The 27,915-nt window shown below is 32.1% G+C and overlaps 4 protein-coding genes across 7 annotated transcripts in view; 2 read left to right on the top strand and 2 right to left on the bottom strand.

Annotated features, from left to right (window-relative positions):
• Nucleotides 1-340: 340 nt before the first annotated feature.
• On the top strand, nt 341-2,618 carry LOC123712712 (arginine--tRNA ligase, cytoplasmic). Its single transcript, XM_045665928.1, has one exon. The coding sequence runs from the start codon at nt 497-499 to the stop codon at nt 2,528-2,530; it is 2,034 nt and encodes a 677-aa protein (XP_045521884.1). The 5' UTR covers nt 341-496; the 3' UTR covers nt 2,531-2,618.
• On the bottom strand, nt 2,615-17,499 carry LOC123712713 (monocyte to macrophage differentiation factor 2). The gene is made up of 4 exons (XM_045665929.1): nt 16,511-17,499; nt 15,824-16,014; nt 14,546-14,798; nt 2,615-5,469 (listed from the first exon to the last, which is right to left on the bottom strand). The coding sequence occupies exons 1-4, from the start codon at nt 16,673-16,675 to the stop codon at nt 5,281-5,283; spliced, it is 798 nt and encodes a 265-aa protein (XP_045521885.1). The 5' UTR covers nt 16,676-17,499; the 3' UTR covers nt 2,615-5,280.
• Nucleotides 17,500-17,590: 91 nt separating this feature from the next.
• On the bottom strand, nt 17,591-18,661 carry LOC123712714 (BLOC-1-related complex subunit 6). The gene has a single exon (XM_045665930.1). It carries the CDS (start codon nt 18,473-18,475, stop codon nt 17,741-17,743), a length of 735 nt encoding a protein of 244 aa, XP_045521886.1. The 5' UTR covers nt 18,476-18,661; the 3' UTR covers nt 17,591-17,740.
• Nucleotides 18,662-18,799: 138 nt separating this feature from the next.
• Nucleotides 18,800-27,915, top strand: part of LOC123713049 (ATPase family AAA domain-containing protein 2-like) — a 33,229-nt gene continuing 24,113 nt past the window's right edge. Inside the window, exons 1-11 of one of the 4 annotated variants that reach the window (XM_045666533.1) lie at nt 18,800-18,928; nt 19,126-19,283; nt 19,658-19,736; nt 19,999-20,083; nt 20,515-20,642; nt 21,090-21,265; nt 22,477-22,572; nt 23,861-24,024; nt 24,233-24,309; nt 25,421-25,543; nt 26,510-26,590. In XM_045666533.1, coding sequence (XP_045522489.1) covers nt 19,191-19,283; nt 19,658-19,736; nt 19,999-20,083; nt 20,515-20,642; nt 21,090-21,265; nt 22,477-22,572; nt 23,861-24,024; nt 24,233-24,309; nt 25,421-25,543; nt 26,510-26,590 — 1,102 coding nt within the window. In that variant the 5' untranslated portion in view covers nt 18,800-18,928; nt 19,126-19,190. Of the gene's footprint in view, nt 18,929-19,125; nt 19,284-19,657; nt 19,737-19,998; nt 20,084-20,514; nt 20,643-21,089; nt 21,266-22,476; nt 22,573-23,860; nt 24,025-24,232; nt 24,310-25,420; nt 25,544-26,509; nt 26,591-27,915 lie in introns of those variants that run through there. The other 3 variants (XM_045666536.1, XM_045666534.1, XM_045666535.1) reach the window with 3 other exon arrangements.

Genomic DNA, 27,915 nt, shown 5'->3' with positions numbered 1-27,915 from the left:
ATGTATTTCGACATTAACAGCTACATTAACAGCGACATTAATTTCTTCAACAGTGGATATCCATGATCTTACTTAAAAATTATCGTTGACACTTGACATCACTGCAGTATGGAAAATAAAAATATCTTTTAAGTAGATTGATTTAAAAAATTAGAAAGAATCAGTAAACCTAAAAAAGTTGTAGCACCACTGATTGTGTGGTGGGCCTGACATTAATATATCTGTTTCATGATCACTTATCAATTCAATAGGCATCCTGTGCTCTCTTTCTTCTGTGTTGTCTATAGATGAGTTGTAATGGATGAGTATTACCAGGTCATCGAATCCCAAATAAAAGTTTACGGCTGACAGATGTCATGACTCAAGTGCGCCGACTGATAACCGGAAACGAGATCCCACCTAATGGCAAATTACTATAATAGTAAAGTAAAATAACCTTAACATTACGTTCCTCAGTAATTATTAATTTTATATGTATAGTTGAAATACTTACACGATGTCTGATACCGATTTAAAATCAATTGAAGCAAGAACCTTGGTAGCTGAAAAGGAAGCTCAGGCTATACAGGAAGAACTCGATAAACTTGTTCGAGGGGATCTCAACTATACGTCTCACCCACAACTTGTAAAATTACTTTCTGATAATGAGAAATTGAAGCATCGCTTAGCGATTCTCGAAAATGCAATTAAAGCAGTAAATTCTGGAGTCGTGAAGGCAAAAAACCGACCAACGTTAATAAGTAATATAAAATCAATAGAAGGCACCATATGTGTCATTGATGAATTGAAGAAAATTTTTACCATTGCGATTGGGTCAGCTTATCCCGAATTAGATGACCCACCTGTTGTTATCACTCTTTCTGGCAATAATCCTAAGTTTGGAGACTACCAATGTAATTCTGCTATGCCAATTTCTCAATTATTAAAAGCTAAAAATATCCAAACTAATCCCAGAGAGGTTGGAAATAATATATTGATAAAAACACCCTCATCACCACTTGTTCAAAAACTGGTAGTAGCTGGTGCAGGATTCTTAAATATATATTTAAATAAAAATTTTGTAGAACATGTTCTAAACAGCATTCTTAGATTTGGAGTAAAACCACCTCCTGTAAAGCGAAACAGGATTGTTGTAGATTTCTCTTCACCAAATATTGCTAAAGAAATGCATGTTGGTCACTTAAGATCAACTATTATTGGGGATAGTATATGTCGTGCTTTAGAATTCCTAGACCATGATGTTCTTCGTATAAATCATCTTGGTGACTGGGGCACACAGTTTGGTATGCTTATTGCACACTTACAAGACAAGTTCCCTGATTACAAAACTCACTCACCACCCATATCTGACTTACAAGCATTTTATAAAGAATCAAAGAAAAGGTTTGATGAAGATGAGGATTTCAAAAAGAGGGCATATGCTTGTGTAGTTGAATTACAATCTGGACACCCAGATTATACTGCAGCATGGAAACTTATATGTGAAGTATCTCGGCAAGAATTTCAAAAGGTTTATGACAGGTTAGATATAAAAATTATAGACCGTGGTGAGTCATTTTATCAAAGCAGGATGGATACTATAGTAAAAGAATTGAAAGAGAAGGGTTTGGTGGAGGAAGATGAAGGCAGGTTAATTATGTGGGGCAGCACTGAGCAAACTGGAATACCATTAACAATTGTAAAGTCTGACGGAGGATATACTTATGATACTTCTGATATGGCAACAATAAAGCAAAGAGTCGAAGAAGAAAAAGGCGAGCGGCTCATTTATGTAACTGATGTGGGTCAGTACACTCATTTTGCCACCATTGAAGCATGTGCTAGACGGGCAGGTATTCTAAAAGGTGGGCAGAAGATTGAACATGTTGGTTTTGGAGTAGTTTTGGGTGAAGACAAAAAGAAATTTAAAACTAGATCTGGTGATACAATAAAACTAATTGACCTTATGGATGAAGGTTTAAAGAGAGCTCTTGATAAACTGGTTGAGAAAGGCCGTGACAAGGTGCTTACTCCAGAAGAATTAAAGCAAGCGCAAGAAGCTGTGGCATATGGTTGTATAAAATATGCAGATCTTTCACACAACAGAATAAATGATTATATCTTTTCTTTTGACAAAATGTTAGATGACAAAGGAAATACTGCTGTCTATTTATTGTATGCGTTGACTAGGATTCAGTCTATATCAAGAACAGCGCAAGTTTCTTTTGATACTTTGATGACAAAATTAGAAAAATCTGGCATAAAATTAACTCATGAAGCTGAATGGAAGCTGGGTAAAGTCCTCTTGAGGTTCCCAGAAGTGATTCTGAAAGTAACAAATGATCTATATTTACATAGCTTATGTGAATATTTATATGAAATATCTTCAACATTTACTGAATTTTATGATAAGTGCTACTGTGTCGAAAAAGACAAAACTGGTAATGTTATCAAAATTTTCTATGAAAGGCTAATGTTATGCGAAGTAACTGCCCGTATCATGACCAAATGTTTTGAAATATTGGGAATTAAAACTGTTTCTAAAATGTAGTAAAACCTTTTTCGTGTACCATTTTATACATATTTCCTCTAACTTAATTTTATTAAGTGTGAATAAAATAACTTCAAATAAATGTAAAAGTTTTAATGAGTTCCCAAAAACCTCTAAAAAACTATACCACTGTCCACATCAAGGTAACACGATTGTATGAAGTAACACTATTTTATAAAAATACAGAATTATACACTACTATAACAAATATTAAAATAACACTGGTTCAGCTAGGATATTAAAACCACAAAAATATTTTGTTTTTATATAAGGTGAAAGGTGTACTACATTCAATACAAATTTTCATATGAGAGACAACTTTGTAAAAATACCTTTTTGATGATGTAAAATGAGAAATTATATGATAATAAAACAATAAATAATCAATTACATTTTTACAATCTGGAAGACTGATTTAGCAATAATCAGTAATCAATTCCTGTATAAATTAGGAATATTACGTATTAAAAACTGCATAAAAATTCAATAGGCGTAATATTAATAGATAGGTTCAATTTCTCACTCTTGTATATATTGTAATGCATAAATAATACAAACTGAGGTCCATTTTAGATCGCTTTCGATGCTTTGCTATGACTTAATTTACCCTGTCACCTTACAGCGTATTAAAAACTCATGAATTAACGTATAATAAACATCGCATGGGGTTAATAAATTAACACCTAATTGCAATAAATTCGGCAAATTTGACTAGATATAATTCATACGATCCATATCAGCAACAAATGCACTTGTTACTGGCAGTGCGCAATAATTTTTAAGCAGATTATAATCAAGAGTTCAACAAAAAAAATTCTTAATCGGTGAAAAGTATTTCAGAGATTCCAGTTTCATTACTATCGTCTCCAAATCGTGACTAAGCTTCTATTGTTTAGAAATGTATTCTTTTAAAATATTGGACAGTGAAGAAATCACATACATATTCATCCGACCTACATACATCACCCCAGTGTCGGTCCAGATTACAAAGACGATTGTGTTAACGCAACACTGACATCCACAATCATGGCTTGTACTGTATGCAAATTAGAGAGCACAAAACAACTACTTAAAAAAATCAAAGATACATTTCTACAACCGTAATTGTCATACAAGTTTATTACATATTGCAATTCCCTTATTAAAGCTAAATAAATGTTACTAATGAGATTCATGGAAATATGGAGATACGTCTTCTAGGATTCCTCCACAACTGAAGTCTTCAAACACCTACAATGATTGAGCAATCGCTATTAAATTAGTTAAATCTAAGGAATAGAACAAGTTACCTTGTATATGTGGATTCAAATCATTTTGTTTAACCCAACTAACATCAAACCACAATCTATGCTAAGACAGACACAGTCTAATCTAAGGAAATATCGAATTGTATAAAAGTATTACTTACAGAAAAAGTAGGATTCGTATAAGTATAGATAAACATCTCTAAAAAATCTAATACATGTTAATTTAAATTCTCTAAAAAGGGTTTGGTCTCAAGATTCTGTAATACAGCTACGACTTTACAACAATAAGATTTCTTTAACAATATTTTACAAAATATACACGAACAATCACTTTAAGATATCTATTTGGCGATTAGGTCCATGTTTAAGTTTTAGATAAATTCATCATTTATTCCAAAAGGTATGTTACAATCGAGTACTTGCGAAAAGTGGTTACATTAACTTCAAATATTATTGGTGATGTTACTAGATTATACACAAGTACATTAAAATATATACGGCACATATACAGAAAAATCTAGCCAAATGATTAAATAAATCATTAAATATTTCTCTAAACTAACAAATAATATCGTAAAACGTAAAAATTTTCAACGAGTTCAGCCCACGTTGATGAAAACAAAACAACAGTAAAAATTCCGCGCGGAATAAGTGAAACTTTGTAATGTGGAAATTAATGACGAAAATAATCAAGACAGAGACCAATCTCTGTCTCTTTCTATTCACCATCCCCAAGAGTGTTGAACGTTTAACATAACAGTACTTTCATACCCCCTCCATGGTAGCGTTAAAAGTTACGCAACCTCGTTCGCATTAGAAGTTTCCCTTCAGTAGTTCATTCAAACCGAACCTTTGTAGATACGCTTTGTCGATGTTCAAGGGCCTCTTCAGTGGTTGAGAGAGTAGTCGAGAGGTTTGCAAATTATTGGTATGACGCCAAAAAGTTTGAATATACCATACATTAAACCACATAGTAGACGGCCGTCGTCAGATTTGAGGTCACTAATAAACTATTTGTTTTTCTATATAACTTCAACGCGTACTAAATATAAAAATATAAGTAAACAGTTTTTTGTAGTTGACTTTGCATAACTGCTACGCCAGTATGCACAGACTATATTACAACTCAAGAATAAATAGATTAAATTTCATATTATCCTTGTAAAACGCTTCATTTATCATTTTGCGTGCAGACTCGTTACATCATACAGAAACCGCGAAACCATATGCAAACCGATATTAAGACCTTCAAGCTCGAAAAGCTTGCGTAACATGGCGATTAAAACATAAACATGGACCAAAACTAGACTAGAAATGATTCAGAAGAAAACCTATCCATAAAACTATATTAATCTTATATCGATAACATGCATTGAAAAGAGTAAACCGTCGTAGATCAATGAACGTACTTCAATAGAGCCAATTGCTGTTCAAGACGAATTATCCTGTTATAGTTACAAAAATAGCATAGAGAGCTCAAATTGAGATTCAATAGGGCAGTCTTTATTGGGTTTTGAGTTCGGGGAAGAGGTGTCGAAGTATCGCCAGATAGTGTACGCTGGCGGCTAAGGCAACGAAGAGATGCCATATAGCGTGGGCAAATGGTATCCGGCCGTCTGATTTGAAGAAGAACACTCCTATAAGGTACAACATACCACCGAGTTTGAGATCGTGCATCGCTGGAAACTGGTGCTGAAAAGTAATACATTCTATTAAAATACTGGCAACACTTTGAAGACGCGAGTTACATACGCAATGGGTACTGTAAAAGCCAATCTCAACGTTACTAAATTTGAAAATGTAAGAAATCGTATCGTTCGATAGTTTGGATAAAACTGAACTAGTAAATGTATGTTTATTTAAGTATGATTTCATTTTTTTTTGTGTTACCCAAAAGGTTAAGTAGATGTCAGGCCTGCTACGAATATATTAGTCATATTCTGGGAATGACACATTTCTAAGTTAGTTTTCAACAAGAAATTTATAAAAACCTCTGAACGGCTATAGTTTTTCCAATACTAGACGAATACTCTAGCATCTATGTCACATAAATAACACTTATTTGTTATTAACCAAAATGATATTGGATAGTAAATATAAGAGATCGCTCGAAATCCATAACGCCGTTAGATACTCTGCATTTTATTTAATTATTTTAATTGTCCTATTTCTGTATACTTGCAACCAAGTGTTAATAAATGAATAAAATTACATAATTGACAGTGACGGACATTCCAAATTCAATTAAGCGTTAAGCCAATATAATAAATAAGAATAGATACGTAACGTAAACACCGCAAGCGTAATTTTTCTAAGGTGAAATGAAATTATAATACGATAGGAAAACCCACACTTTTGTAAGCATTTTCGTACTACCCTCAATATCTTTACACGGGGTACAGAAACTCAACATTATGGTCAGCTATCGCCCTAATAATTGCCGCTGATTCTAGTACAAAAATCAGATAAAGGACCTTCCGTTCCAACCGTTGTAATAATGTTATTTAAAATTCATTATGTAGTAATTATAGATATCAATCTCTCGAATACACTGATGTAGCCGTGAGCACTATTTATTACAGTATAGGTCATAAACATTTAAACGCATGTTGAAAACATGCGTTTAAATGTTTAAATGTTTGTGTGCAAAACTGACATAAATTTATATTTATTGCGATTTATCGACTTGAAACAAAATTTCACGTGTTCTGTAGCTCTACTATTAGTTTTTGTAATTTAACAGGAGGCACACGGGGAGGAGGCACACAGGGAGAAGGCTCACCTCATGTTAAGTGATACCGCCCCGCCCATTGACACTAACATTGCCAGAAGGCTCGCAAGTGCGTGCCGGTTTTTTAAGAACTTGGTGCGTGGTACGCTCTTTTCGTAGTTTGACAGAGTAGACACGTAAAAAACGTGTTCGTCATAGAATTTTATGAACATTTTAGTACGTGCTTCGTCTAACTGATAGGATATTATATAAATAAGTGAATGTGAAATAACTCAAAGACCAAATCCAGTCTGAGTCAGTTTTGTATGGGTATCAATTAATGTAAGTGCTTTAATCCCAAGGGAGACGTAGCCAGAGTGCATTTAAATACATACTTTTGATACATCTGCGGCTTGTCTAAAATTTTCGGTATTCTAATCATGCAAACATAACGCAGCGGGGCTACAATCATAAATGAGTCTTGGCATCCGTACGATATTTTTTGATAGTCAGGCACATAAGTCTACCTTCTGTGCCTGACGCATATCGATTGGTTTAAGACAGTTTCCTCACAACGTTTAGCTACTCCGTAGGAGCAAGTATTAACTGGGCCGAAAGCAAAATCCATTGGAGCGGCGAGATTCCAAAAACCAACTCAAACTGCTCCAAACTTAGGCATCATAAGACCGACCATCAGATATATGTTATAGAAAGGATATACACGCGTAAAAATAACATGAGAACTTAAGCAGCCACAGCGCTAACCAGATCTATGCAACTTCCTCAGTCGAGTAGCCCGCATTATCGCAACACACAACTCACGAGTGGACTATTTGTATTGAAGAAGTCGCAAAGGTAAGCATCTGGGAAAGAAAACAATAATAACAGCAAATAATTAGAGCAAAGCTTCAAAGACGATACGGCGATAAGTCCCTATGGAGTTCCTCAAAATGTCCACCGACACACCAATATAGGAGCACATACGAGAGACAGGCGTGAAAAAGATATTTGTTTCTAGATAACCGTGGAAGCAGATTTTAGCAAGTAATTGATCACAAAGAGAATAGTCTTACAGTTGATACATGTAAATTGCTCCAACTAGCCCGTCCATCGCGTCAAGGTGAGCTCTACTTATCGACTTGATCGGCAATTAAATGGAGTTTTGAAGGAAGTATTTATAGAATTCTTGTTTAAACATTGCATGTACGAATATATCAAATATTTAACACTGGCAATACCATGTCACAGTTTAATAAACCTTAAGATCTAACATTTTAGATTCAAAATTGTATACTACTGGTATAAACCGTAGCAGGTTGGTATTATTTTATAATGAAAATAAGTAACAATTTTAAATTAGAACAGGGATGCTCCCTCAGGATGTGCGCATTTAATATTCGAAGGTGAAGTCGAAGGGTGAAGGAAAATATCGTGAGGAAACTGGCTTGCCTTAGACTCAAGTCGACGGCGTGTGTCAGGCATAGGAAGCTGATCAACTACTTCTCTATTAGATTAGCTATGATCATTGAAACAGATACAAAAATCTGAGACCTGATAATGTTGTAGCGTCATTATTTATGTTTAAGAAACAATTTTTTGATTGCTGACCGAAGCCTGCGAATGCTGTATTATGCCTTTTATACAATAACAGCAGAGTGTCCCGGTTCGAAATTTAAAAATATTTTGAAAATCAATATATTAATTATATTTTCCAGTGCCAGTTTTGACATAATTTCTTACTAACACAAAAAATAGTTCCTTTTTATAATAATAGTATGATTAATTATATTATGTATATAATAGACATTTAAGGCTCTCCTTGAACTTAGAAAGTGATTAAATTTTAAAGGTGCCTTTATAGCGTGAATGTATTTATACCATAAGTTTTGACAACAATTATAAATAACTTAACTGTTCTTATTATTATGACATTTGCATGTCTATTTTTAAATGGCTGATTTTTCGGTTAATCCATCTGAACGGTCTTTGCAAATAAACTATTTATCATTATACAAGCTCCTCATTCGATTGCCAAGGTGTATTAAGATATACATATATGTATATGTATAGACATAACTTTGACGCCACTATTGTAACACGTTATAGTCAGACATAATCCACTAAAAGGTCAGAAATAGTCAGACATAATCCACTATAAGGTCAGAAATAGTCAGACATAATCCACTATAAGGTCAGAAATAGTCAGACATAATCCACTATAAGGTCAGAAATAGTCAGACATAATCCACTATAAGGCTTTACCGCAAAAACAACAGAAATTATCGACCTGAAAGACCTTAAGGAAGCCTTCGTGAACTCTTGTTTGATTCCTCTGTAATAGGATTAATTCAATTCACTGAATCAACATACCGATCGATATAATTATAGGACCGTCAAGACTGAACAATTTAGTAGGTACAAAATTTATGGACAATTGTCTCATTAATTATGAATTCATTCATTAACCTCATTAACCTATTATAGACGAATTTTTCAGTAATTGTTAGTAAAAACCATAGACATCTTTATGTTTTATCATAATAATTTATAATAAACTTTCATTAACAAGCCACGCCTACAAGTGCCTTCACCAAAAGCTATTTACGGCTCTACATATCGATGGAATTATTACGTTTTACGGAAATACCATATTCTTGTTTTTGTTATTAAATTGTGTAAAACGCGGGTAGTTGCTAAATATTTTAGGAAACTGACGGTAGTTTACACAAGGTCGTATAATAAAAATCTACTTTTCAATCTTGTAACAGACTATGTTGTACGTGTGTTCATATATCCAGATTATAGAAGCCCTGAATGTTAAACTACGTAATTTGACTGATTTATTTGCTAAGCATTACTGTGCGGTTTCGTAGGCTTTGTTGTAAATAGAACGGTCAAGGTTGTTTAGCCGAGATAAGTGAGACCTTTGAACTTTTGAACAATACTGTATAAAATTCCTATTAAAATGTATGAAAAGCAAATGTTGGAGTAGATACAAATGTAGAGATTATGTTTAAGACTTTTCGTTGAGAATCTGGATACAAAAACCTAGTCAGCCAGTTACTACAATATTAATTAAGTTTAGAAAAAGAGTTAAAAAAGAATAAATGAACCGAGTTATATAACCTAACATTAATTAAGTTACATAAAAATTGTAAATAATTAAAAGCGTTAACAGTGTGAAAACATTTAGTTAACGATCATCGCAAAGTTGAAGCTAAAATGACCCTTTAGTTTTTCCCACACTAAATATGACTTGATTATGTCCAAAAAGGTTAACTACACATTCAAGTGTCACTTAGATTTAAGAACCCTTACAGCCAAGATAGTTTTTTCGTTATCCAGCGTCGCAATATCATGAATTAAACAATTAAAGCCATTTGACGTCCAGCTTCAACCAAAGTGTATCATTTAAAATAATATATTTGAACATATCTACAACAACCGCTCCGGAACTCGACTCCAGAATGATATCGAAAAACAATTTATTGTCGTCTAATTATATTTTTATTGTTTTTGAATATTGTTATATTTTACAGTAACTAATTCTCAGTAACCGTACTATAAATACGTCTTTTACATATTAAAAGGAAGCGGAGATTCATTCTCTCACAGTCCGCTTATTTACATTGGATGGCCTACTTTCTGCAATGACTTTTGAATAAAGCTTGCCATTCCCATTCAACCACTCAGGGAACTAAAAAGAATTAATCTGTAAATGGGTTTCAGATTACGTGTAAAGTATCTGTATATGTTAAGGGTTCAGAGTCGATATAGCGCAACGCGTCTCCCGTATGTCAAAAAAATTATTGGATTTTGACATTAGTAAGCATTTCGCCCCAAGTATTATACCTGGCCGTAGAGAACGTCACAAAAACCAAAATCTGCTTTCAAAGCTGTCAAATAATTGTTTTGTATTTGCTCAAGGAAAGTAGCTTAGAAAGTGCTACTAGAATCAGTAGTACAAGTATACTTTATTTACGGTATTAAAGTATTACACCCGATAAGTGGAAATGAAAGTAGGAAATGAAATTAGACTTTGATTTAAAAAAGTCTTAGACTTCCACTATTACTAAGAATGTCCATCACAACACACACTGCGCAACATACTAGCAAATTAGAGGAGCTTCAATTGGAAGGTCAAAGACATCCACCGTACTCCCTGGATCATTACCATTTTATGCGAAATTTGGAGAAGTTCTTGCAAGGTACAAAATTCAACTTTAATGGGGCAGTCGAAACCGCCTTCAAAGATTTTATTGATTGGAATCTTTAGTAAATGGATCAATGAACTACCTATAAGAAGCCAAAAGTGCATAGATAGCAATAGTACATACTTTGATTAATTAAATATGTATATTCCATTTTTTTTATTCCTTCAACACAATGCCAATTTCATATGTAAGGACCAAATGGTTTGTCTGAAAGAAGACAACCCACCGCCTTTACCAGGAAGATGCTTTACATTTTTTACTTTTTCTCCTTAAATTACGAGTTTATATTTTTATTACTAGCACACTAATACATTCCTAAGCGAATAAGTATTTTTAAATAGGAAGTTACTAGTAAAATTTACTTAACCCATGACCTACTGGGAACTACCCCCTTTGGGAAATCATACATATTTTGTACAATTGTTTACTTAAGAAACAAAATTAGGTATCGGGAAAAATCAGTAGTAAATTGTTAACGAAACACAATAGGTAAATTAAAAAATATCATGAAAAACATCAAGTCAATTTTCAAACTGCCCCCCCCCCCTGTGGGGCGTGGACACGTTGCGAATCACTAGAATATATAGATTATAACGCATACTGTAGAAAATGCATTATATATGATGTGGTGTACTTTAGTAAATATACAAATAGTAAAAATTGATTATACTTCCACATATACATATTCTATAGCCTTGACTTATGTCAAAATATGAATCTACTTGACGGATGCGACCTATCATGAAATTTGGTTTGACGCTGCGAATTATGAGCTCGAAACTGCTTCTAATAGAGGCGAAGATAGCATGTATGTATGTACGGTATATTATCACGGGGTCAAGGTTCATATGACTGAGATCAAAACTATTCACGCTTGAATCATTCCTTGTTCCTAATATATTATAACAGTATGGCTGTTGCTTAGCTTATAAAGCAAACATTGATTACGAAAAATTACTACTAAAAAAATTCTGATCTCATTTAATATGATAAAAAGTAAGTGAGCTGTAGATGTAAGGTTGTAAAATAAATTTATCTTTTAATTAGAATCACGAATTGTCCTCTTCATTCAGTAAATTACAGGGCCAGGGCCAATTACAACCACAGCACACACGCATTACAAACTTAAAACGTACCTTGAAATTTTTTATCTGTGGGATTTTTTCTTCTGTGTTTGTGTGTGTACTGCTGTGACATGTTTAAAATATATAACATAAATATTAAATAATGTATAGCACGAATCAAAGTTTTTTTTTAAGTGTATAAGTTATATTACCCTAAGTGTTACTCAACTTATTTTTAGTTAGTTTATTGTTTTCTTTGATATATATAGATAGTTGGATTAAAATGATTTTATTGTTTTACCAGTTAATTATTAAGTACTTAATTATATGTCAAAATTTGTTCAATGACGTAAAAAGAACTTATAATTTAGAACTTGTAAATATTTCCCACTAAATAAAATAATTATACATGGCATAATTATCAGAAAAGATACAAATAAATAAAAAAAATTGAATAACGGTATTTGCTCTCACTAATAAAGCTCCAAATGCCACAATTCATTCATTCATTCATTCACAACACGACCTAAAACAACTTTCTTTTTACGACAAAAACAGCATACATCCATTTTTTAGTGATTTGAACTAGATACCTAAACGGGTCATGTAAGCCTATAAAAGAACAATTTCACCTAAAGGAAGAAAATTTCCAGTGGTGGTGAATTTCAGCTCTTATTCCCATAGCGGAAAGTGGAAAGTCGCGTTAAAGGGTTGGATACAAAAATGTTTGCAAGACTCGAGCCTATAAGTACGATTTTGAATTAATTAAGCCGCCCTTGACGCTTCATGTCAAGATGTCAAGTTAAGAATAGCACTAGAAAATGTTAAAGATAATCTCACTGCATATGTGAATTTTTAGCTCTTACTAACACGTGCTATATTAGTTCAGATATATATATATATATCGTTTATATTAATTTTTCGAACGCTTACTGCTTCATTTAAGAATAGGTTAAAACAACGATTAATGTCCTAAGCCTTGTATATTTCTTCTTAATTATAGCTACTAGTATGTTTGTCGTTCTCCTGATTTATAAATTTTGTGTTGTATTCTCTACTTAAATTACATTCTTCTGTCATGTGTTGTATTTCTTTGCTTTGTTATTATCAGTGAAACTTTTTGTGGATATATAGAAAGTGTTAATTTTATTTTTTATTTACGTTTATTGTATAGAGATGTATATGTTTTGTTTTCTAAATGATTAATTAAATATATATTATATACCAAACAGACTTGGACTGTATATAACTCCAGATATTTATTTTGACTCTAGACAAATGAAGATACAATAATTCCAATCATACCTGAATTTTCTGTGTTTGGACTAATCTAAAGAAAGCGTCTTAGACTAAAATTGTTACTTTCACGAGTTACTAAGGTGTTATGAACACTGTTAATTGATAACTACATAAACAATGAAATCCTTCAAATCTATTATAGCTCTTTTTTACGTAATGAAAGACGTCAGGAACTGCAGATGTTTCCAACATATACGAACGATTACGATTTCTTATTATTAGCATTACCGGCCAAAATATATGTAAAATATAAACGTATAGCAAATCGAAGAGATTTGAGCCATGTGTTTAACATTGTATAGATAATATAAAGGAGGTATATAGATATAGAGATATATTTAATGTGACTAAAAATGCTTAAAAAAATATTTAAAAAACTCCGGTATATTTTATTAATAATTTATTATAATGATCAATGAATCTTAGAACTTATAATCTAGAATTCAGTATGAATTTGTACTTTGTTATATTTTGTATATAAATAGGTAAAACTGTGCTTTATGTTTATGTTTGAATGTGTATTCCGTTTTTGGCTTTTGTGTATAATTTAATTGTTTGAATATATTTAATGAGTAGCTGTAGCAATACTTTAATAAAAGAAAAATATTTTTATACCAATAAAATCTGTCTGGAATTGGCTGTTGACCCGTCGAGAAGGTTTTCATATTTTTCCAATACCATCGTAAAACTTATTATTAGCAATTTTTTCTCCATTTCATATTAGACTAGATAGATATATAGTCAATGTAATCGTATATAAACGTTTCATTAATGTTAAGAACAAGTTTACGAGGTTTTGACAAATGTAGCTTGTAAGGAGTTAGAATGTGAGGAAAAATCAGCCGGTGTAGGGCTTCGTTTGGTTACTGTAATTAACGCCCGGATTTAAAACGAGGCGTAATCGATACACGTTATTATTCCTAAAAGCAATTGCACTCTTATAGCAACCGTAATTATGTTTATAACATAATAAATGTGTTAAACGCGGTATTCGAGAAAAAAATGTTTTTCAAGTGAAAATTAATTGCCTGATTCTAATGTATAAAAGTAGTAAACCAGTATTATGCAAAGGCAGTAAACGTATTTATATGTGCAAGTTAACTCTAGATGAAACTGGGATGAAGGACATTTGAACGAACACAACACTAACAAAAAGCCCGCGGTGTGATTAGGTTCAGATTCAGAAACTAATTATTATCAAATCAATGTACAAACTATTTTAAAACAGTATGTATGGAGTTTCTTGCCCATTCTTATATATCATATGAAAGTGATTAATAAAAAACCTTTCAAAAATGATTAACAGGCCTAATTGAAATAAATGATTTGACATTGACTTTGAAACATAGCGCTAAGTGATAAGTCTGAGTTGTAAGTGAACTCATTTACATATGCGCTTGTTTCTAAGCCACACACTTAAAGACCTCAGCCTGCACAATAAATATAAGTATATACACAAAAGCAAACACAAAGCAACATACATTAGACGTGAAAATGACGACAGCAGGACCCAGCCCCATGATAAGATACAGCAATAGCTCCAGCATCTTGTACCGCTCATGGAAGATCTGTTGGTAGGTGATGCCGAGCACTGCTAGTAACCATATCGCCCATCTCAATTCCCTCAGCATCCAACAGGAGAGTGTCCCAACCGTCAGCCAGGGGAAGTAAGAGCTCGCAATGAATATATAGATCATTGCACGATCGCAACGGTGAAGGAAATGCTTCATTTTGCTGAAAGAGTTTCACATTTTAACGTATGAAGTATACAGACTATATTTGGTCTATAATTTTTGATGGAAATCAACGACTCAAATGTAAATTTAGTAAAATATATAGTATAGAGCTTGTAGCACCAAAATTAAATCGGAAAATTATTTCTTAATAGTATAGTGTAGGTCTTTCCACACAATCATTCAATCTTTTCAAAGAATATTGGTACTAAAAATATGTTAACTGGAAAACGTATTGTTTTTCCCATTTACTTATAAAATTTATTAGATTTGTTTGCATGGTATTTGAATGTGCCTACAAAGTACGTATTGTCTTTACGATCGTATAAAACCAGCAATTTTCTATTACAGTATTTTATCAATCCCTAAGGGTTTAAATTATAATTTTGGTTAACCTAGATCCGCTAAAGTAATTGAATGTCGCATGTATCTTGAATAACAATTTGACATAAGAAATAAAACTCACGCAAAACGAATTGCGTTTTAAGAATTTCCCTTTAATTTAAATATATTTAACCATAAACAATAAATAAACAGAAGTTAATAGATACAAATATATACGGAATTCGAAAACTCCTCAAGGAATAATAAAATATGACAAATATACTTTCTCTGTTATGAATTAATATTTTTGAATAATTAATAGAATGTTATAAAGAAAGCTAATGAGGATAGACTTCCAATGGTATACACAAATTACTTATTGCAATTATATAGTACTAAAATACGAAATGATAAATGTAAATTCTACTGTTGGAGGAATTCCATTAAAGTTGATTATAAGATTTATAACAAGATTATGAAAATATTTGTATTCAATACTCAGGTTGGTAATAATGTTGATGTGTTATGTATACTCGGAGTACTCACAAATGAGTTTGGACACACTTGACTATTAAAACAATATACAATATACATGTTACATACAGTGAATTAAATACAAATTACAGTCAACCAAATTACAATAATTACTTTCACTTAAATAATGTAGTAATCAAGAGATTCATGTTTTTTTAGATAACTTACGTATCAGAACCACAACAACACACAGAGTGGAAAGTTGTAGAAACTGCAAAAAGAAGACAGAGAGCTAGCCCATAGACAATTGCCGCTATTGCTTGTGGTGCGTTTATGGAGCGAGTGAGCAGTTCCCTGGCACCAAAAGATGCAGGTGCAACACAAAGGGCATGTGTACAAACATTTGCTACATTTTCCACCTTAAACATAAAACACAATAGTTTCATAATTCCATAAATTGTATTACTTACTTATATTACTTACTTACTTATTATTTATATATAATACTCTAGCTATGAGAATTGTTTTTTGAGCATAGAGAATGCCATTTATTATAATAGTTTAATAAAGCCTAATATTTATAACATATTACAAAATTATATCAATGTTTAACAAAGAAATAAAATGTTTTAAAATCCAATCAATTATTAAATTTAAGATAATTTTTACTTACAGATAGAAGATATTTCTTGTTCATTTTAAATAAAAATTAATGTGGATCATTAGCTAAATCATAATATAAGTCAAACTACATATTTAAAAAAGCTCTAAAAAAGTATACTAAGTACTAGTAATTAAATGTTAGATACCAGGATGGCTACTAATGAAGCTTAGTATGTAAGTATGGAAACTATTTATTTTAATATATGTATTATTATTTAAAAAAATAATGAATAAAATAAATAAGAAACTTACTTTGGTGGGAATATAAGCTTTGTTAGATGTAGCTCTTTCGTTTTTCCATTTAACAGACTTAAGCTTCTCCCAAGGAAACTCACAGTGAAAATAAAGGTTACTTTGATAAATCTTTGATTTAAACTTCATTATTATTACAGAAAACAAACTCACTACATCGCCCATGGTATGCGTTTGGTCCGACTACGAGATCGAATCGAAATGGTCAAGAAACCACAAACCAAGCACTTGTTGATTTAATTACATTAAATATCATGGTCATCATTAAATTTACATTTTATGTTATATTTTTAGAATGCAGCTTTTATAGAACAATCCCAGAATTTGTTTTTTAGTACACAACCACCCCACAAACAACAGTCTTACGTCTACTCAAAAGTCAATACTGCAGTGTTCCAACACTGTCGAGAATCAACTGCTGTGGTCGACTTTCGACTGTCAGTGTTTTGAAAGTTTCATGTGTCTTAGGAATATCTGTCATGTATATCATATTTGACTTCTCTTCCAAATATTACTTTGACTGGATGTCAGACGCCTGTGGCGGTCACTTCAACTACATATACAAACGACCTAATCTCTACTAAGACTTTGAAACGAAATTTAGCGCAAGACGAACATACGTCGAAAATGTATTTGATTTTGACACACGTTAGTTCGCGCTAAATCTCTATTTGAATCGTTCATGTAGTACAGAATAATAAAAACAAAAAGTTTATAAGTACATTCTTATCAGTAGGATAAGATCTATTCACTGCTAGTTTTGAAGCTAATTATAGTTGCCTTTATATCTTTAAATTTATGCATAAATTGTTAAAGGTAAACAACAAGCTTAACTTAATAATTTACAGAATGTCTTTTTGACTTGCATTACTGTAGCAAAGTTTGCAGAAGTGTGAAAAATTTCCTGACATATAGCATAATAAAGATTAAGTTATTTTTATTCAGCAACTGAAATATTTTAAAATACTAATTTCATAAGAATACTTCCAAAGAAAATACAAAGTCAATGTACTACAAAACTTAATGTATTTTGAATAAATTAATTTTCTTGTGTACTCACATGAAACATAAATGATTATAATATAGTAGACAATTTCATACAATTAACAATTAAATGTATTTTTAAATTAATAAAAAAATACTAATCTGTTAAAATTCTGTAAAACTTAGAAATAATACCCAAAAATGAAAATACTGAATGACTATCCTTAAATATGGTAATTTGTATACTTAAAAGTAACTTTCAAATATCTGTAATAATCTCTTTATTTCAGTGATTCTATTTGCTTGTGCTTGAACTGGAATCATGGCTTGAGACACTTCTTCTCCTTTAGCCAGAATTGTATACATACTTTTTATATTATTGTCCATTGCATCACAAGTTTTTCCAACAGCATCTTTATATACATCCATGTTTTCAGCTGTTAGTGATGAATTAGAATGAAGAATGTTAGATAAGTTCTCTATAAGATTATCAACAGATTGCGCAATTTTTTGAGCTTCGTGTTCTAAGTCATTAAGAACTGTTATATCTATCTGTCCTATCTGTGGTGCTAAAATTTGCCTATATAGTTTACCAGAAGGTGTGCTTGATCGCGAAGCACTAGAACTGCCAAAGACAGGTGTTTCACCTTTTTTTGTTACTGGACTCGATAGTTTTATCTTGAACTCTAAATCATCTGCTACATAATGGGTCATTTCACCAACATACCGAACATGTCCATCAATATCTAATGGTATTTTGTCCTGTCTCCTGTTCTCTGATGGAAGATCATATGGTCTTGATGGACCTGCTGCTTTTGTTTCATCATTTTGTCCATTGTCTGAATGAAACGATATTTCACTGTAAGATGCGGTCATTTTAGCGGACATGTCATCATCTATATCACCTTCACCATTAACATTGGACTTTTCGTCCCTGATAACTTTAGAATCAGTTGGCGATGCCTCGGAAATATCAGACATGGCTATATTCTTAGGATAACAAGATAACACAAAATAATTATTTATTGTTAAGCTAATAAGAAAAATGTTTTGTTATTATTAATCATTGCATTGCATACGATGAAAAGGTAACAGTGATTAATTTTCTTATCTTTCAATTATATATTTCTAATTTACAGTCGGTTTTGATTTTAATTTGCAAAATTACTAATATTTGTATGTGTATGATAATAAGTGTCATTCATGTTGACACCTGATAGTTGACGGTAATGAAATTGTATATCTGTCAAGTTCTCAAAGTATTACAGTCTACATGTGTCAATATTGCGGGAAAAATTTGGCAGTATTCAATAAAAACAATGCAAGGCTATCGTAAATTTGTCACGTAAAGTCGAATTTTATCGCTAAAATAGGTATTGCTAAAAACTGCTTGTTTATGAGTTACTTTCTAACAGAAATTTAACGTGAAATGAGGTAAGCTTTAAAAGTATCTCTATAAGGTTTTCATTTAACTTTTGACTCGTCACTGTGAACATAGTCGTTTAACATGGCGCTGCCGTACGAGTTACGACATGTGCGGAAGATAACGACTAGTCTTTGTCACTTTTGTTTCCTTTAAACACTTGATACTGAATTAAAACAAACTGTATGAGCTTCTTTAACGATTTTAGAACAGCTAGATAAAGGTTAAGTGTGTGTTAAGGGTGATATTTTGTGTGTAAACTCGCCTACTGCAATGGTTAAAACCAGACGTAGTAACGGAGAAAACGGGGAGGTTGAGGATGAAAATTACTCTCCAAACGAAGCTGCCAGTGTATCAGATGAGAAGGTGATGAGATCTCATTAATGCAGAATGTTAGTGCATGGAATTTGCACTGTGCTTTCCTAGAAATACCTCTTGAATGACTATTTCCTGTCCTAATTTCCTCCATGTATAGGTATGTTCGTAATGCACGAAGTTGCTAAAGCTTTTTCTCTCTCGTAATAATTTAAGCCATGTAAGGTATTGCTTTTTATGTGTAGATGGTTTTTGTTGTTCATATAATTTTTGCAGTCTTGGGTGGGTCTAGTCTTTTTTAAACAACTGGAATGTTAAAGCATGAATAAAGTCAAGTCTAAATGAAGAATTTCGTTTGTTTCATCTATAGACAACTGAGAAAATACCATAGGTTCCAAAAGTTATAATAGAGTCTACATTTCCAGGCCTCTAATTGGTCTCAGAGGGAATTAAGAAGTAGTCATATTAAAGTTAAAAGGAAGATACAACGTTGGCCAACGAAGTGTAAGTTATAATATATTTAATTATAAAATTAAATTAACTTTGCCTGTCCTATACACATATTTATTTTACTTGATCTGGAGAAGGCCACTCGCCAGTAATTCAGTAGTAATCCCTCTTATGATATGGAATTGATATGCTAAGCAGACAGATAGGTTGAAAGGTTAAAAATGTACACAAGAATGTACCTTTAGTGCATTTTGTAATATTTTAGGTAACTTATCTTTAACTATCTTTATCTTTAATAAAACACTTTCTTGTATAGATAACCGGAGTAGGCTCCGAGCGATTAAGATGCCTCGTCTCATGTTTCCGGAGAGTGATACCGAGCCAGAGAAATACTCCAGAAGGTAAAGTATGCAGCTTCCATTTATTGGTGTGCTTTCAAACACAGTTCTATAACATTAGGTCAGCTACTGGCTTTAAGCATTTAATAAAATCTGACCTAACTACAGCCATCTCTCAAAAAAATATTTGCACTTCATTGATATTCATAGCTTTTTCTTTACTAGGGTTGATTGAGGTGTAGAAGAGATTGCTTGTTAGCAATAAGGGCGTCCCTTGCATCCCTTTTATAATTTTTATGTTTTTTGGTTTTCTTTTAAAGTAACATATTAATATATAATTCCTAATAGGTATAATGGTCAAAGATTATTAGTTAAACAACTTAACTTTACTTCGTGATAATTTGTTTTTAAAGTGTTTTTTTAGAAGACATCATTAGGTTATAGCGAAATGGTGACAACATTGTTAGTAATATGTATCGTTTATCACTCAATAGATCACGTCAGGTCCGTGTATTTTTTACCGAGGGCAATGACACCCCAAATAGGAGTATGAAAATAAGAAGAAATGGTGGTGTGCGTAAAAATTATGGTGAAGATAGTGAAGACAAACCGATACAGCAAAGTAAGTTGTACATTCATACAATCAGTTTAAGTTATTCATGCCATGTTATCCTATATGTATAAATATTTTAAATTAATAGAGTTTGTTTATTAACTGATGTATTGACTGCTCCTATTTACACTTCAACACTATTATTATAATGATTTGATTGTATGAATTGAATATGCCCTGAACATGCTTTGAAAAATTCTTTTACCATTAGAACCCTATGTTATTTCTGATAACATAAGTTATACATATAATATTTTATTATAGAGCAATGCGATGTACGTTTTATAGTTGTCATTAGTCCTCGATACCATGTATGCTACAAATATTATTTTTGTATTTAAAAGTCTATTTAGGAAAATGAAAGGAACATAACTCTCTCTGTACACATTGGCATATATTGCGTTGCCCACTATTTTTAAAATTACATTAAGAATATATTTAAATATTAATTTACAGACGTGCGTCGTAGTTGCCGTAAGCGGAAATTATTGCATCACAACTTCAATGAGAGCTGGATCACAAATGAATTGAAAGTGAAAGGCTATCCTGACCTCTATGGGTTTCCTACTACAACCAGTTCGTCTGATGAATTCACTTCGGGTGATGAGGCTAGGGCTAATAAGAGGAAATTGGTAAGATCTTTTATAGTTGTTTGTGTAAAGATTGCCATTAACCATTTTTGCATAGTGTGTTATCAATTTTGTATATTATTATTATTTACTAAGATGTGCTTTCTCTGTTTACTGTTAATGTTATATAGGTATAAGAATATGTTACACCTATTCTTAACCGTCGAAAAATAAGGTTATCAATATTGCATATAGGGAATGCAATCCCGATCTCGCGGGATCTCGATCTCGCGAGATCCCGTGTAATTTTTCGGGATCAGTCCCGAAGCATAATATGACGATATCCCGTTCGAGATTGACGGGATTGGGCTGCAATGGTCAGCGGTTCTACACACATCCGCTTGGGACGCTTCACGCGACATTGCACATTACATAGGGTACATTGCAATGGACATTAGATGCCGGATAGCAGATAGCACTCTTGAGACACTTTAGAAGATACTCTTTTTTAAGAAGATACTTTCAAAATCACCAATTTTAATCTCCTTGAGCTATACCTACTTTTGTTTTTATTATGTTCATGTAATTAAAATTGTTAGTTGTTTAGTTCGTAATATTAAAGGATAAAGGCTTTTGTTTTCTTTCAAATAATATTTTATTTTAATTAACCTCACTATCACAAACATGCAGTTTTCATCGTATTCATTCACGTGAATTATTTTTTTAAACTATACGAGATCCCGAAAATTTCGGGATCCCGCCGGATTGATAATTCTAATCTCGAACTCACGATCTCCAGTCGGGATTGCATTCCCTAATTGCATAATACTTGTGTACGATGAACTATTTATGCTTCTTAGCGGTGTAAGTATATTTCAACTTAGAGAATAGTCCGAGTTTTATAATAATTCGGTTGGTTTTTCACCATTTCTGAAGGCGGCACCATTTGTTGAATAGGAATTTTCAAGTGAAAACTAACATTTGTAGTTAGAAATGTTAATTATTATTATTATTGATAAAAATTTAGTTCATCATTGTCATTTAATTTAATATAGCTTGTAATATATACTGTAGAAAATTCATTATTCATATTCATTTAATAAATACATACAAGTATATTATGTTGCCGGTTTCATAATTTTAAACTTAGTTTTTTTAATGGGGGCGACTGCTGGAACTTTATTAATTTGTTGTTAGTGTGTTTTACATATTATCTTCTATCAACCCATTACAGCTGTGCAGCAGTGTATTGATGTTTATGTTTAAAATTTCAGAATCAGTCAAGAAGACCCATCGCACCGCCAATAACAGATGAGGATACACAGTTGTCTCGACAGAGGAGAACGTCTGGTAGAGGCAAAAATATTAAGGTTTGTGATAAAATAAAACTGATATTAAACTATTTTAAAGCAATTTTCAAAATCCTTAAAAATTCAGGTTTCAATAAGGTATAGAAATCTTTTAATTGTTTAGTCAGGATTCGAAGTTGAGGCCTCTGTTCATTTGTTATTATTAATTGTTTTAATATGTCAATCAAATTTAGATTGTTTGATATTTGTTAGTGTACATTTATTTATTTATTGTATAAATGATTTTGATAAAAAGTAAGTTGGTGTGGTGGAAACACAAACTGGACACAGTTTTTCTGTACTGAGTAATTAATGTATATACACACTTTAACATTATAACCATCATAAAAGGCCGGCAACGCACTCGCGAGCCCTCTGGCATTGAGAGTGTCCATGGGCGGCGGTATCACTTAACATCAGGTGATCCTCTTGCCCGTTTACCCCCTGTTCTATACAAAAAAAAACGTCATAAACCAATTGAAACATTGATGCTCCATATATAGCTGATGCAAGAAACCGGTACTTGACGAGAATTCTCATTCGAATACAAGGTATATTCCTATATTCGGATATGTATTATATGACGATGAGGTCTGATTAGCATATTTTTTTTATGCATAATTTGTAATTGTTTGATGTATGTAATATTTTTTAAATTTAAATTTAATATTGTTTCTTGTTATATTTGTAAGAAGTGTAGCTGTTAGCGAGTTTATTCAATTTGGATTAATGTAGTCTAATGTTTTTTACCAATAAATTGTGTTACATATACGAATGATTGATATATATTTTTTTAAATTCCGTCTTTACTTTTATTCATGGACTTAATTCAGTACATGAAGCCAGCCTCATATTATAAACTGACAGAGTCAAACCACTTATTCATTTAGGTAACACAATGTACACTAATGAACGTCACAAAACGAAATATACATTAAATGCTTCTAATTTTGCATTAACTGCCAGTTCTCAAATCAAGGGCCTAGAATGTAAGAGAAGAACTAGCAATAAACTCTCCGCCACTCTTTTTTAGCTCTGAAAGAGGAAAAAAACACAACAGCTGGTTTAGCACAAATATTCAACACTAATCTCTTGCTGTGTCTGTTGTTATATAATATATTTTTTATTATAAAATTATATAAATCGCTATCACTATTTCATTAAGTTATCGTAATACATCCAAATTTGCAATTTAAGCTACATATATGAGAGGAGAGATTAAAATCGATCTCATACTTAAAGTATGACGTCAATTATAAGCTAATAATGTATAAGTGAAAATCTTTTAAAAGAATCTAATTTTTCTCAGGATGCGTCTGGATCTGAATCAGAAAATGACAATAATCAAACCGTTATTGAGAAGAAACCGCCAGAGCCAGTTAAAACAGAAGAGAAGATGGATACTTCAGAAACTCGGGTTAAGGAAGAGGAGAAGGAGACGAAAGAGACTGAAAAGAATGAGGATAGTGATAGGTATGTTTTGTACTGTTTAGGTGTGTTAGAAATTTAATATGAAAATGCAAAAGAAACTATCTACTTACTATATATATATATATATTAAAGGATCCTATCATATACAAATTAGGAAAATATATCTTCTAATATTCCAATATCACATTGTTGATGATATAGTATACTTCGGAGGGATATAGTTTTCTAAATAATTGTATTAATATCACAGCAATCAACAAAAGCCAGTCCGCGGTGCTCGCGGTAAAGGAAGAAGACAGCAGAAGAAAGATAGTCAGCAAGAGTCTGGTAAATATAAATTCATCCTCATAACTACATTATATGAACTGTATGTATATTGATTTACCGTAACATTTACAATTTTTTCTCAATTTTTTACTATGCTCAACATTTTGAAAATATATTTTAATATAATGGCTCCCACTAATCTCACCAACTGCAAGTCTATATGAATGTCTAAATACTAAAAGGTCACATGTCACATTTTAACCCATTTTTTTTAATGCTTTAATCACTAGTCAACACATATCTACACCTTTTTCTGTCGAAACAGCACTTGTCCGCCCTTTACACGAACAGTAAGCCATTTGTCTATTTTAACTAAATACTAAAACGGCACTTGTCCAGAAGAATACCTGTCATTTTGGAATAGCATTTTTAATTGGCCTGTAGAATAATAAGAATAAAACTAGAATAAGAAGAATAAAGCTAATAGGTGATAACTATAGATGATTAACGAATACATTATAACTTTTTTGATTAACTTTGTGTTTGATTTTATTTAAATATTACTTAGATTGATTACTATTTAAGTGTTAAAAGAGCACATACCTAATTACTAAAGGGTAACTTGTCCATGATATTTTTATGGCTGTTTTTAAGCATTCACAGAGAAATATGCAACTTTTTAATATAGATTATGTTGTCATGTACATTTTCAGTAGCATACATAAAAACCAAGTTTGTATCTTCATTCTTTCAAAAACTATACAGTTATTTCTCTTGTAAATTTTCATTCAGAAATAAATAGGGGACAAGTGCCCTTTTAGTATTTAGACATTCATATGCTTTATTTATTTATACTTTGTTACCATAATATACCAAAATACACAAAAAAAGCAGGTTACATAAGTTAATAGGCAACGGGCTGCCTTATCGCTAACAAGCGGTTCATCTAGGCAACACAATTACTTTGTTTCTCTTTCATAATATGCATTCAATTGCTATATATATTTATTTTCTTAAGACACAAACAAAATCCATTATAGGCTGTCAAAAATAAACCGTATCATGAAATCTCTATATTAATTAATTATTAATAAGCTTCTAGACAAATTGTAATATATTTTCTGTCAAAAACATTTATTATAAGCGCTTTATAAATTATTAAATTTTTCAGTATCGGAAACTTCGTCATCGGAGTCCGGTAGTGAGTTAGCGTTCCGGCCTCGACGTTCGAAGCGCACGCGCAAACCAAAACCAGCTTTCGTGCAAATAACACCGCGACAAACACGCGGACGAGGTACGTTATTTAAGATTTTTACATTTTTTTTATAATAACCTTTCTGATATGAACTCTGCGATATTCCCACGCACGTGGCGTTTAAACTCTCCTAGATCTTGGACCAATGCTGAAGGAATCGTGAGAAAACTAGGTAATAATCCAGAAATATCAATCATGTGTGTCTCGTAAACGGCTGTTTTGTCTTAAAGTGTATGAGGTCAAGATGAAGGTAGCGCAAAATTTCATAGTTACCTTAAAAAATTGTGAGACCCAAAAATCAACACGCCACACCAACTGATAATCATATACATTAATAATAATAACGAATACATTTATAAAGCATTATACTACAAGAATAATACGTGATATTGTACGACCAATCAGACTCCAGAATATAAACCGCTCCTTATATGGAAATTGTATTCGTTTTTACAACAAACTCTCAAGCGAAATTAGAAAATTTTCACTAAATAAATTTAAGGAGTAAACGTAAATTAATAAAGCTTTTAATACATTTGACGAATACCTAAATGATCCTAATCCTTGGGATTTATTTGCTCCAGTTCAAACAATTTGTATGACTCAATACTTGGCGGTTAAAGTTGCTTCTTAAGATTCTTCTTGCCCGCTCTACGCCCTTGACTTAACTGGTAGTTAATGTAAATTTACAATTAATTTAACTTCTTTTTGACGTTCATAAGTTAACTTGTTTACCTATATGAATAAAGGTATATTGAGTTTGAGAATAACCTGCAAATCTCCACAAGATAATATTAATAATATAATAATACCCTTAATAGAGCTGGTTCATTTCGTATACCAATGGCATGAATCGATCGTGAGCTGTACTAATAATAATAATTTATATTCGTCATAATAGGAGAAAAAAAAAGTTGAAATAAATTAAGATAAAGGTTGTGAGTTCCAGATATAAAATCGTGTTGATAATTTAGCTTTGAATATTTAAAAAGGCTGTGTTTACAGGTAACGCATTTACAATAAGAAAAAAACCGTATTCGTTAAGAGAGAGAAATCCGAAATTGTTACGTAGGAAAACGATACGATGTAAGTATTAAATTCAACGAAGACAAAATAATTATTTATTAAGCTCTAACAACATAAGAAAATCAAATTGGTAAAATCATACAAAATGATTATATTATGTTACAAACAATGGTGAATAACTTTCAGGCCGCTAGTTAAACGGCGCTGTACAGTTAAAAGGCCAGACTGTTAATTAAACGGCGCTGTACAGTTAAAAGGCCAGGCTGTTAATTAAACGGCTTATTAAACTAGTTGGCTGCGTTACAAAACTTTAACGTATACTGACAGTTAATTTTAATATACATTAAGAATATTTTATTTTTACATAAGTGATTAAAGGCTATTTGATATTTGGGATATAAAAATAAAGATGAAAACTGCAATATACGCGAGCCTTCTGACAGTTTGTTTTTTTATATTGTAAAGTTTATATGACCGGAAAATTATTTACAAGAGACAGCTACATAAACTTGATAAACAAGGAGACGTAATTGACAATAGATTTCGCATTTTCTGTTTAAATCAAAAAGTGCACAACAACAAATTCAGCTACGCAGTAATGCTCAAATGCTTAGCGATTTCAACACAATTGTAATCGCCGATAGGCTTACAGCATTTATTTGGAAATCAACTAAGTTTAATATGGATAAAGTAAAAATACTGTTACGAGCTTGGGGATCGGATAGAAAATGCCGTAGATTTATTTCTTGAAAAATTAATGAGGAATTTATGAGCACAAATTATTTGCAGAAATGCACTTATAACACACAAAAACAATCACTTATTACTTCACTTATGCACACTTCACACAGTACTTTATCACTTGTATTCACTTTATTCGCACTTTATCGCTTCGGTGTTTCTCTCTTGTTATCGCATTCCAAACTAAACTGTGGTGACTAGTCGCGTTACGGCTCGCTTATATATACCTGGGAATAATTCTAAACAATATTCGAGAACTCTCTAGGCGGGCTTGCTATTGAGTAGCGATTGCACAATTCTAGAACGTCCGCACTTTTGTCTCTTTCGCACGTTACTCCGTCCTTGTCGTACGGCGTTCTAGAGTGCTCAGTCTAGTTTCGAGAAAGGTCTGATCTTCTCTCTCTCTCTCGTATCATTTCGTCCTTGTCTCACCTAGAAAGTTCGGTCTAGAATATTCCTTCATCAAAGGGGTATAACTAGGCTTGAAGACGCCTGAAAACGGGTCTCCTGAAAACTGCACCACTCGACTACACATGTTCTGAAACCGACTGAAAAACGGTTTCAGCTTCCTGAAAACTAGGGTAACATTATGGAAATTACAATTTTCTAATATGTGATTGACCCTCACCTGAAACGGTCAGAAG

This window comes from Pieris brassicae, chromosome 8, assembly GCF_905147105.1.
Source record: "Pieris brassicae chromosome 8, ilPieBrab1.1, whole genome shotgun sequence".
In the NCBI taxonomy this organism is placed as follows: Eukaryota; Metazoa; Arthropoda; class Insecta; order Lepidoptera; family Pieridae; genus Pieris; species Pieris brassicae.
The sequence above is the reverse complement of the archived record's forward strand: the minus strand, read 5'-3'. Positions and strand labels throughout refer to the sequence as shown.

What these genes read in the sequence shown, in the direction of transcription:
- LOC123712712 (XM_045665928.1), top strand. Translation starts at nt 497, where the DNA reads ATGTCTGATACCGATTTAAAATCAATTGAAGCAAGAACCTTGGTAGCT.
- LOC123712713 (XM_045665929.1), bottom strand. Translation starts at nt 16,675, where the DNA reads ATGGGCGATGTAGTGAGTTTGTTTTCTGTAATAATAATGAAGTTTAAA. An exon ending in TGTTGTTGTGGTTCTGATAC is followed by an intron (nt 14,799 to 15,823) that starts GTAAGTTATCTA and finishes AAACTCTTTCAG; the next exon opens with CAAAATGAAGCATTTCCTTC. An exon ending in TCGTCATTTTCACGTCTAAT is followed by an intron (nt 5,470 to 14,545) that starts GTATGTTGCTTT and finishes ATTACTTTTCAG; the next exon opens with CACCAGTTTCCAGCGATGCA.
- LOC123712714 (XM_045665930.1), bottom strand. Translation starts at nt 18,475, where the DNA reads ATGTCTGATATTTCCGAGGCATCGCCAACTGATTCTAAAGTTATCAGG.